Source organism: Acanthochromis polyacanthus, chromosome 15 (genome assembly GCF_021347895.1).
Source record: "Acanthochromis polyacanthus isolate Apoly-LR-REF ecotype Palm Island chromosome 15, KAUST_Apoly_ChrSc, whole genome shotgun sequence".
Classification (NCBI taxonomy): Eukaryota; Metazoa; Chordata; class Actinopteri; family Pomacentridae; genus Acanthochromis; species Acanthochromis polyacanthus.
Genome location: NC_067127.1, coordinates 3,415,834 through 3,427,165, shown reverse-complemented (window position 1 = coordinate 3,427,165; position 11,332 = coordinate 3,415,834). Strand labels below are relative to the sequence as shown.

The 11,332-nt window shown below is 42.6% G+C and overlaps 1 protein-coding gene across 4 annotated transcripts in view; it reads right to left on the bottom strand.

Annotated features, from left to right (window-relative positions):
* Positions 1–552: 552 nt before the first annotated feature.
* Positions 553–11,332, bottom strand: part of si:dkey-174i8.1 (arylsulfatase I) — a 28,180-nt gene continuing 17,400 nt past the window's right edge. For 2 of the 4 annotated variants that reach the window (XM_051960302.1, XM_051960301.1), the window contains 4 exons: positions 4,063–4,743; positions 3,123–3,455; positions 1,978–3,025; positions 553–863 (listed from right to left, as the gene is read on the bottom strand). In XM_051960302.1, the coding sequence (XP_051816262.1) occupies positions 804–863; positions 1,978–3,025; positions 3,123–3,455; positions 4,063–4,367 (1,746 nt within the window). In that variant the 5' untranslated portion in view covers positions 4,368–4,743 and the 3' untranslated portion in view covers positions 553–803. Of the gene's footprint in view, positions 864–1,584; positions 3,026–3,122; positions 3,456–4,062; positions 7,323–11,332 lie in introns of those variants that run through there. The other 2 variants (XM_051960303.1, XM_051960304.1) reach the window with 2 other exon arrangements.

Below are 11,332 nucleotides of genomic sequence, written 5' to 3'. Positions count from 1 at the left end.
CTCAGCCCTGTCTGCTCCGTCTATCCGGCTGCCTGTTTATCTGCCGACCTTCACTGTTTGATTGAAGGTCTCTCTTGTCTGTCTGACCCGTGCGCTTTTCTACCGCTCTGTATTTTTGTTTGTATCCTTCCATTGTCAGTATTCTTTAAATGTCCCTTGTCAGATTGTTTAACAGCGCCTGAGACCCCACACGACCTCAGATTTCTGATTTACGGTGAAAACACAAAGCCTGTCCGTTACATCTAGTGAATGACGAGGTGTTCAAAGGTGAGAAAATACACTGTACATAAAAGAAGGATGTAGAAACTGTGACGTCACGCCTTTGGTTTGTGCGCTGATGAAGCATTTTCTGCTTTATTTTATGCTAAATGGGAAGATAATTTACAAAATTAATATCTTGCTGTATTGAAGGAGACTTGTAACTAGAAATTCAGATCAGTAAGCATTAGCAAAATTATTACTGAGGCTACAAATACATTTAGAAGTAGGGTCTTTTCCTCATACTTTTACCTTGTCAAACTTGTTTTTGGAACTAGAGGAGTGGCCCTCTGCTGACCATAAAAACGATGCAGTTTATTTTTATGTTAACATGTCCATATATGCTAGAAGACATCATGAGCAAATTAAACACCTAACACCATGGCTGAGCATTTCATCTCAAAAACAAACATTCAGACTTCCAGGTTTCACACATAAAACAACAACCAGTCCTGCCAGTTTGCAGGGTGAGGCTTTATCCGTTATTTTTCTTCAGACATCTGGTTTGAACATGTGTGACAGAACTACTCCAATATTGCAACTTGTCATTGTGTAGCGTAGATCGGTTTCCAATGTTCGAGCAGAGTGATAGGTGAGCTGGTGTGCTTGAGGTGGGAGGAGAGAGAGGCAGATATACACATTAAAAATAATTTTAAACCGGGAATATGCTTCTAGATGGGTCACTTTACTCAAAGTTGAGATTTTAAGAGTTGAATTAAAGGGGAACTTCGGTTTTTTTCAACCTGGGGTCTGTTTTCATGTCATTTCATACATGTGAGTGATGGAGAAATGAATTTTCGACATAGCTCCAGTATTTAGCCAGGCAGGCAGCTTAGCAGCTCAGCTAGCAGCTCGGCTAGCAGCTCGGCTAGCAGCTCAGCTAGCGACAAGTATGGGGCAGCTGGACCCCCCGCGTCAAAGTCTGCCCTAACGTGCTTTTTGCCCCACACTGACCGGCTCAGATAGTCTCAATGAGTGTCCCACAACATACTAGAGATGAGAAGTGAACGAAAACCTCCACATTACCTGGCGATCGCTCTTTGTTGTTGTCTGTATCCAAATCTCAGGATGCTAGAACGCAAATCTCGTTCCGAAATCGCGTGAGAGCACTTCTCATCTCTAGTAGGTTGTGGGACACTCGCTAAGACTATCCGAGCTGGTCAGTGTGGGGCAAAAAAGCACGTTAGGGCGGACTTTGACACGGGGGGGCCAGCTGCCCCATACTTTTTGCTAGCTGAGCTGCTAAGCTGCCTGCCTGGCTAAATACTGGAGCTATGTCGAAAATTCATTTCTCCATCACTCACATGTATGAAATTACATATGGAAACAGACCCCAGGTTGAAAAAAACAAAGTTCCCCTTTAATGACCAGAGAGGGACGTTAAGGAGCTTCCACAGACCCGAGTACATGTCCTCATTGTATAAAGACTATATGAGTATAAAACACTACTAGTTTTCATTATGAAAACAACTATTGCTGTATATTTTTTTGCATTCATAATGAAGAGTAACACCATAAAAAAATATTTGAGGAAACACTATCCACTGATTAGGCGTCCTTATGCCCACTTCTATTTTGGAGAGCTTTAGACCAACCATCAGGTCATCTAAAGGGGCTTTTAAAATCTAGACATCACTTCTAAGCTCATTTAAAACATACTGAACCCTTCAGTTCAGGAGACATTTAGAATAAAGTGTTTCTCTGCAGGCGTGACCCCACCTTCTTGAAGAGGGCTTTTAGTTTACACAACTTGCAGTGCTTAATCTTCATCATCCTCTCTCTCCTGCCATCATCCTCTCCACTGTCGCCCTCCTGCCCCTCCAGGCCCAGCCAGGGCCCCCACACCCCTCCATGGAGCTCTGGATCAGCCATCGGATCATCCGGTGGATTCCTGGTCATCACAGCCGTCTGGTTGTACTCTGCCAGCCTTTTCAGCAGATGTTTCACCACCTCTGGACGAGCCTCGGCCAGGTCGTACCTCTCGTAGGGGTCGGAGCTGATGTTAAACAGCCACACTGACTTCCCCAGCTCGTTGCGCCGCTTCTCCAGTTTCAGCCACCGTTCTGGACCACCGGGGAGAGCGTGGGGCGGTATCCAGTCCCCGTCGCCCACATTTCCCGTCAGCAGCTTCCAGTCACCGGCCCTTAATGCCGCTCTAACAGCTGTGTCCCAGATCCCAAAGCCGTTGAGCAGCAACGCCTTGTCATATGGCTCCCCAGGTTTCCTGGACACTGGGTCAATGTTGAAAAGGATTTCAGTGCGAGGACAAGGCGAGCCCTCGCTGATGCTCCCCCACACATCGTGACCGTCGAGCCCACTGTGGGACTGCAGGGCACCGGACAGCCCCAGTAAAGTAGGATACCAGTCAGAGACGTGGATCAGCTCTCGGCTTACTACACCCTTCCTCTTCATGAGGGGACTATGGACGAAGCCCACAGCTCTGATGCCTCCTTCCCAGTAGGTTCCTTTGCCACCTCTGAGAGGCCAGTTGCTGCCACCAGACAGCGGCTGCCCTCCGTTATCAGAGGAGTAGATCAGCACTGAGTTTTCATAGAGCCCACTTGTCTTCAGCTCCTGGACTACTTGAGCAACGCCGTCGTCCAGGCAGCTGAGCATGGCTGCATAGTGGCGCCTGAGACGATTAGTCTGGGAATCGTAGCGGTGGAGAAAATGTTCTGGTGCTTGCAAGGGTGTATGGGCAGCCTGAAGGGACAGATAAAGGAACAGTGGTGTACGTGGGTCGTGGCTCCTCAGGATCTGCTTCACTCTGTTTGGAAAAAAAATGTCACATTGGCAGTTTTAAAGGTAGTTTAACATGAACTCTCTGTATTTTTGTTCATTTAAATCCGTACCTTGGTGCTCACCTCTCTATGTAGAGCAGAGTGGAGTAGTTCCCAGCCATCTCCCAGGCAGGCCGCTCTCCATCATGCAGGTCAAACCCACAAGCTTCAGCCCCGTCGCAGCTCTGATAGGAGAAATGGTCTCCACTGCCGGTCAGTGTGCCCAAAAAACTCTGAAAGCCTCGTCCTGTGGGCAGACAGCTGGGCCTGCAGAAGCCCAGGTGCCATTTACCCACCATGTGTGTGGAGTATCCAGCTTCAGCCAGACGTTCTGGGAGGGTGGGAACGTCCAGGGGCAGGCAGAGGGGCTGACGAGGACGGATGATTGAATGCTGCAGCCCAGTGTGAATCTGGTATCTGAGAGAATGTGAGAGAAGATGTCATGCTGTATGTATTCTACCACAGTAATTCCAAATTTCACTTACTGTATAAAATATGGAATCCCATTATTATACACCATCAAATCTAGATTTTAACTGATTTTAATGCATTACATGTAACCAGTTTGTATCAACCGACAAAATATCTGTTAAATTTTTATTAAATTTGCACTGAAATGTCAGTCTTGGATTTGAATACAATCAGAAATAGTGATTTGCCTATATTGTTTTTTCTATACTTTTTTGTACAGTTTTGCTGTGGATTTACCCTTTACACGTATGTAATTTAACAGTTTTGAAACAAATAAAATAGGTTCCACTTTTGTAGTCGATATTTCAATCAAATAAATTGTACTTTTAAAAAAAATGATCAAACTAAAATGGGATTTTGCAGAAAAATAATGTCTTTACTACCTTATTTTTTTCTTTTTCTGGCCTTGTATACATTTATTTTCCCATACATACAGAAGACAAAATGCTATGCTTTTTCATATCAGATGAGAACAGACAATGCTTGAATTTCCCTCGGGATTAATAAAGTATCTATCTATCCATTTGAATACAAGTGTAATGAGGAAACTCACTGCCCTGTCATGAGTTGACTGCGTGATGGTGAGCAGATAGGCTGGACGTAATAATTTTCAAGTTTGACCCCTTCTGCTGCCAGCTGGTCCAGCACAGGAGTGTGAATGTCTGAGCCGTGGTAGCCAATGTCTCCGTAGCCCTGGTCGTCCACCATGATGAAGATGAGGTGAGGTGGCTTCTGCCTTTTCACCTCCTCTGTGGCCACGCTGTCATCTATAAACCTGTGTTCACCCAGGCAGCCAGTGAGCAAGGTCACACCAATCAGCAGGAAAAACAAAGAGCAGATTCCTCCCCTCCGCTCCATTAATGCTCTGCAGCTAATATCTACTCAACTCTGATTTTGTCTCTTCTCTGTTCTGCTTAGTCCGCAGTCAATATATCTCAATCCTGATCACGTTTGCAGGAAAATGGGCAGATCTGTGGGCCCGAGGAGCTTGTCCAAAATGTCTTATCGGTCCATTAAGTGTAAGTTCTTGCCGTTTTCTGGGATTTTTTTCTTCGTTTTGTGAGTTAGGGCTGAGCTGGTGCCAGCTGCTGTGAAGGGTGGAGAAAAACTGCTGTCTCTAAGAGGGGCAAAAAGTTGGCAGAGGTGACCGTTTGAGAAAGTGAGAGATGGGGAACTTTCCCTCTTGCAGTAACTTGCAACATTCCTCTTGACTTTCAGGCGCCTCATAAGATGGCTGGGAAAGTGAAACAGTAGGAATAGGCATATATAAACACGCAGTATAAACAGAACAGCTTTTTTTTTTGCAATTTCTGGCATAGACATGAAAGTACGACAAAAACAAAGACTATAACAAAAATGCAAGTCATAAAAAACACAAATTCAATCCGTCTTACAACAGTTATGCTTACTTACTTTGTTACTAAGAGTGTAAAGAAAAACCACCTGAGCATTTCCTCCATATAAGGCTGCACAAATGTAAATATATAAGCCAGGAGATGGTTAGCTTACCTTTTAGCATATACACTGGATGGAGATGGAGAAATGTTCAATTCCTTTAAAGGGTTGATAAAAACAAACTGAGAAAAAATGTAGATATATATTCTTACTCCATACCGAGACCAGAGCCTGTGGTTTTCATATTATTATATCTGTGAAAAAAGTCTATAAATCTGATTAAAAGAAATGCCTGCAATTCTGGAGAAAGATGGTTGATGTTTAGTTGGTTAGCATAATAAATCACAACAGCTTTTTTATTAGATTAGTATCTGTATACTATTTTACAATGTATTTTCTACTACTTAACTGTTGCAATTTTATTAATCTTTCCATACCTTTTCTAATGCTTTTATTGGATTTTAAAACTGTTTTCTTGTTGTTTTTTATAAATCCCATTGTAACTCCAGCTTTAAAAGGTGCTGTGTAAATAAACTTTATCAGTATTATTGGATAGTTAGCATGTGGCAGATTTACTGCACTAAAGAGCACTGATGTTCACGAGCTCGAATGCGCACAGGACACACCACTTTGCTAAATTCTATTCACAGAGTCATTGCTGTGTAGAGACACCATTTCTTTCCAAGGGATGTGAAAGACAGAATAGACAGCTGAAGATCAGGAGAGGATAGTCACTAAATTCAAGGAAAAGTGCACTTCGTTAAAATCCCTGATTCTCCCTTTATTGTCAAACTAATAAAGAAACATATGTTTGGATGTCAGCAACTCAGTTCAACAGGAGTCATTCAGAAAGCAAAGCAAATGAAGATGTGTAAAATGGACGGAAGGAAGGAAAAAAGGAGAAAACATCAGTCAAATCAGAATTACAAAAACAACCAGCTCACTCTTAAATTCCTCATCACTACAGCAGGATAAACATTTTACTCTCACACCAGAAATATTGCTATTTCAATCAAATTTACTGTGACTTATCTTATTTGTGTCATAAGGGGGGCATATCGTTAAACACTACTCTGGACAATCCACAGGCCTCACTGTAAATTGCTTATTTCTTCAATAAAAATTTATATTTTATTTACCTCCACTGTACTGTGGTGGCAAGAGAAACCTGTCAAAACCCAAAGAAATGAATATCTCTTTAGTTACTTGGAAGAAACGGACCATTTAAAGCGGACCCATGCTGTTACTACCACTATTACTGTCACTGATAAGGTTTATACTTCTTTTCTCTTCCGACACTTCTATTAAAGTGTGACAGCTAATACTTTGACTGCCGTTTCCTGTACTACGAGTTCAAGGTTTACTATAAATCCTTAATGAAAATCAAATATAACCCTGTCATTTGTCTTTCATTGCTTTGTACTGCTCAATTAATAGAGTCACCCGAGGACAATTACCGCCCATGTCGGGGCAGTGAAACCTATCCGACTACGGAGAAACATCCGGCATTGTGATGAGAATGTGTATCGACCGTGGGGCTCTTAGCCCTCACCTCGCTGCCATCTCCTTCCCATAATGCTGAGAGGATAATCAATGCCTCAGATACGAGGCCATTTCCTACGTTGTAGAAGCAAACTCGTGTTGCCTCATCCTGTGGGAAATTTCACAGGCTTTTTACCCACGGCGAGAGTAAGGCGTACGCTGGAGAGATTGGGCAAGAGGATGCCGAGGAAGATGAAAGAATTGGTGGGAAACGTGAACGTATAAAAGAGAAGCATATAACATAAAAGAGGAGGGTAAAAGCATCAAGAGGGGAGGTAGAAAGAAGAGGGGAAAAAAAGCAATAAGGGATAAGGAAGCTTCCCTGTCTGAGATAAGAGAGTACAACATAAACAAAGTGGCATAAAAGGAGCAGTCACTTTGTCTTGCTCTGTGTGTACGTCGGGGTCTCTGGGTGTAGCCATCAGTTTGCCTCAGGGAAATGCAGGGCGACATGAACTCCGTTTTACCGCTAAGAGGGGGGAGGATGGGGAGGAGGGCTGTAAAAATGGAAAGTGACAAATGTCTTCTTGAGGAGCAGAGAGAGCAAAGGATTGCACTCGTTCTTTAACCGTTTCAAGGGACACAGAGAAATACTAACAGAAAAAACCCATGCTATAGATTCTTTAGGGTGTGCTGTATGGTTTGCAGTTGTGCATTTTAAAGGCAACACTGGTTAAAAACCTCATGCCAAAAAGAGAATAAACATTAAAAAGTAATCTAAAGAGGGCTCAGTTTGTAAATGGAACAATTTCTGGCAATATTTCCAGGGCGTGCAGTGCACTGTGTTGTCACTAACGCCAAACACTGGAAAATACACTTTCTGCACAACAAGAAGAGAGCAAAAGGATGCAACCCGAGTGTGCGTTTGTACAGTGTGTGTGTGTGTGTGTGTGTGTGTGTGTGTGTGTGTGTGTGTGTGTGTGTGTGTGTGTGTGTGTGTGTACTTGTTTCTGCTATACCGGTGGGGACTTTGACCTGACTATTTGCTATGAAGGTGGGGACTTGTCTTACGGTGGGGACCTAAAATGAGGTCCCCACGGATGGCAACACCGTTTTCTTGGCCATATTGTTGTTAATAAAAAATGTAAAAGTGCAAAAACCTTTGTTTAGGGTTAGGCATTGATTTGGTGATGGGGTTAAGGTTAGGGTAAGGAGTTAGATATGAATGGGAGTCAATGGTAAGTCCCACCGGTATAGAAAAACAAACGTGTGTGTGTGTGTGTGTGTGTGTGTGTGTGTGTGTGTGTGTGTGTGTGTGTGTGTGTGTGTGTGTGTGTGTGTGTGTGTGTGTGTGTGTGTGTGTGTGTGTGTGTGTGTGTGTGTGTATGCACACAGGCGTGTTTTGGAAAAGACAGTGGTGCAGTAGAAGGGAGTAGCAGTGGGTGTGATTTATTCATGACGAAGAATAAGTGACTTACTCGATCTGAAGCCACTCTGTTGAGCTAAGGTGGGGGAGTGAGTGAGTGTGTGTGTCTGTGTGTGTGTGAGAGAGAGAGAGAGAGAAACTGCATCTGAAAATGACTTTCATTTTTAAGTCATGATCCAACATAAAGAGTTCTATTTTTAGACTAACAGGTCCTCACTTTTTTCTTTTTTCTTAGTATTAAAAAGAAAGTATTGTCCCATTATAGCCTACTATTAAAATAGAAAGAATGACTTTACAATCTGTATATCAATATCTAGCCTGTAAGAAAACTACCGGAAACCTCATTTAAACATTATTTTGCAACAGATAAACATCATCAACTGTGAAAAATGTACCGCTGAACATGCAACCTCCCACAAGATTACAGGAGCAGAAAAACAATGCAGCTGCAGCAAAGTTCAATAAGGTTAAGAACCTGACATGGGAATGTAGTTAGATCAGATAGCACAAAAATCAAGTTTTACTGGTTGACGCTGCTGCTCTTTCACAACACCTGAAATCATGCCTATAACAATACAAATATGTTCAGCTTGCCCAGTAACAGCAAGGTAGCACATGTTTAAAGCAGTAAGCAGTGAGTGTATATGAAAGATTGAATTTGGCTCTGAAAAGTAACGCCAAAGTGGAAGTGATTTAAACCTGCCTTCATCCTAACAGCCAGTAGGTGGCGACTCTTCTTTTAGCAAGTCTATGAGAAACCAATTTTTTATTTTCACTTGATTTACTACCTCAGTGAACATTTTCCAAATTAGTTGATAGTTTCAATTGCTAGTTTCAAGTCTCCTTCAACACAGCATGATGCTTATTTAGTAAATTAGACTCCCATTTAGTGGAAAATACACAACTAAGCAGGGTATGCGTAAGGGTGTGACGGACAAATCACTGCAGTATGGGCGTGTATAGCGTCCTCAAGTTTTAGTTAGATCCAACCCTACTCATAAGGCCAGATTTCAAAATAATCTCAAAAGAGTAGTTCACAAACCAACGGGTGATGTCACAGTGGCTACATCCCTCTTTAATACAAGCACCACGGCGGTAAGCTACAAATTTTGGGGTAATCTTAATTTGGCTTTAGTTCCTCAAATGTTTTATTGTTACTGGAGAATTTAGCGAGTAAAAAGCCAGACATTTCTCTCAGTTGTTTAGCTGGAACCCAACTCGAGCTAAAAAAGCTGTTGGACTAAAGTAAACCATGGACAAGACATCAAACAAATGTTAACATTACTTTTGTAATGGCAACTTTTGTTTAACATTATGGTCACATTAAGTCAGAAGATGACAATACATCAGTCTTGTGTTGACAGTTTTTCTTGATAATTAGGCAGCTTTGTTGTATACTCAAAGGTGGAGCAAGTCATGAATTAATTACAGGATTAGAGGCTTCTCCTGGTCCTTGACCTTAAGGTTCTTCTAGGGTTGGGCGATATGGTAAAAAAAATAAAATATAGATTATTTTTTTAGTCATCTTGGACGATTACGATTTTAATCGATTTTTGTTGTTTCTTTGCGGTCTGTTTGCTATGGCTAGTGCTAGCCATGCCGCACTCCCGTAGCTGCCAGCACTCTTCCCATTCTTTAGGATGCCTCTGTCGGAGGTGCTGAAAGAGGTTAGTTGTGCTGCTACTTCTTCGTTTTCACAGTACTTTTGCAAACCTTGCACATGACTGCAGTTTGCTCTGTGTCAGTCTTGTCAAAGCCGAACCACTTCCATATAATCGATGTAACATGAGGCCCTTTTCTAGCGACCAACTCTTCGTCTGCTGTTCTGTCCACCATGACGGGGGTGTGAGTGTTTTGGTGGAAGGAGATGAGAGGCGGAAGCAAACGCCAGTGCACAAGTCGTGCAAGGCAGAAGAAGAATCTGTATTGTTATATATTTAAGCTCGCCTCATTTTAACGATTGGCAAATTTTCAAATCATCAGGTTTTAAAAAGGTGAATTAATCGAATTAATTCAATTTATCGCCCAGCCCTAGGTTCTTCTTTGAGTGTTGGTTGTTAACCAAAGTATTTAATTAAAATTTGAACCAGGTGATGACACTAGAGGAATGTCAGCAGAGAATCAAAATTATTTTGGTCTTTATAATGGTCTGAAATTCAAAACATCATCACAGTCAGTAGACTTCCAGCTGGCACTAGAGAAAAAGTCAGAGAATTACTGAATTCAAAGGGTTAACTCCTGGGTACCATGGAAATCTGTACTGTTGAGATATAACAGTCTCAACCTCATGGTGGCGCTACATGAAAGGTCAGAGGTTTACAACAGTCACAACCTCCATCCAACTATAAATGCACATGCCTTCACCAGAAATAAAGAAACAGGCATTCTTTCAAAGCTCATTTAGGACTGAGCTTCTTCATACATATTCATTGTTGTTAATCTTGAGAGACAATTTGACGGGACTAGACTGAAACTGTACACTACAGAGGCTCAGCCAGTGTAATCTAAGCCGAGGTGGTCCACAGCTACGGTCGTCTCACTTCACTTAGCAGTGGAGCTTGCAGACGTGGGCTCTGAGACGTCACAAAAACATCGTCACTCCCTGAAGGTGACACTGATGGAGACCCTGGCTCTGCTGCTCCTGAAACACTCGAGGATCATCTTCCAGCCGGCAGAAACTCAATCCACTCCCTATTCTCCTCATCTCACTCTGTGATGGATTGACAAGATGTGGCTGAGGGGGTGGGGACCACTCAGTCTCATCACATCAAACAAGCCACCCACAAAGAGGATGCAGGTGGCCTTATGTCAAATTCACAAACTTTGGGTAAACTTTTTCCCTCTGTGCCCCTCCTCCTCTTCCTCCTTATAGCACCTCCTTGACTGGACCACTCCATCCTATCAGACATTTCCCCCGAGGAGAGCGAGTGCTGGCTTTGACTCATCAAAAAATGAAAGGGATTAACAAGCTCACTGTGTGGATATGAGTGTCTGCCGCTGTGCCGATACAGTCAGTGAAGAGTGCCACCGTGAGGATAACAGAAGTAATGCATGCAGACTGATAACAACCATTAAAGAGGAACAGTAAGAAAGGGCTCTGCTTCTTAAAAACAGGCCACAGAGACCAAGAGGCACACAGATTTTCTTTCCATCCAGACACCAGATGTGCACAGTTTTGTCTTTAAGTTTGCCAGTCGGTGCATTTATCCCTTCAGAGAACCCACAATTTAAATTTCAACTTTGAAAGGGAAAACTGACAAATTAGCAACTATCAAGGTCTTAATTAGAAAAAATAAATCAATGTGAGAATAGAGCAGGAAGTATAACTAATCATTGCTGCATTTGGATTGTTTGTTCATCAGTTCAAAACTTTGGCTCAAGATGAATTTTCTCAGTGTTGGATGGACTATATAGAGCTGAAGTTTCTGCAGGCGATGAGACATTAGCTATAAATATTCATGCCCCACAGAGGATGAACCTCAGTGACTTCAGTGCTACTTTGAGTGCCACCAGAAGGTTT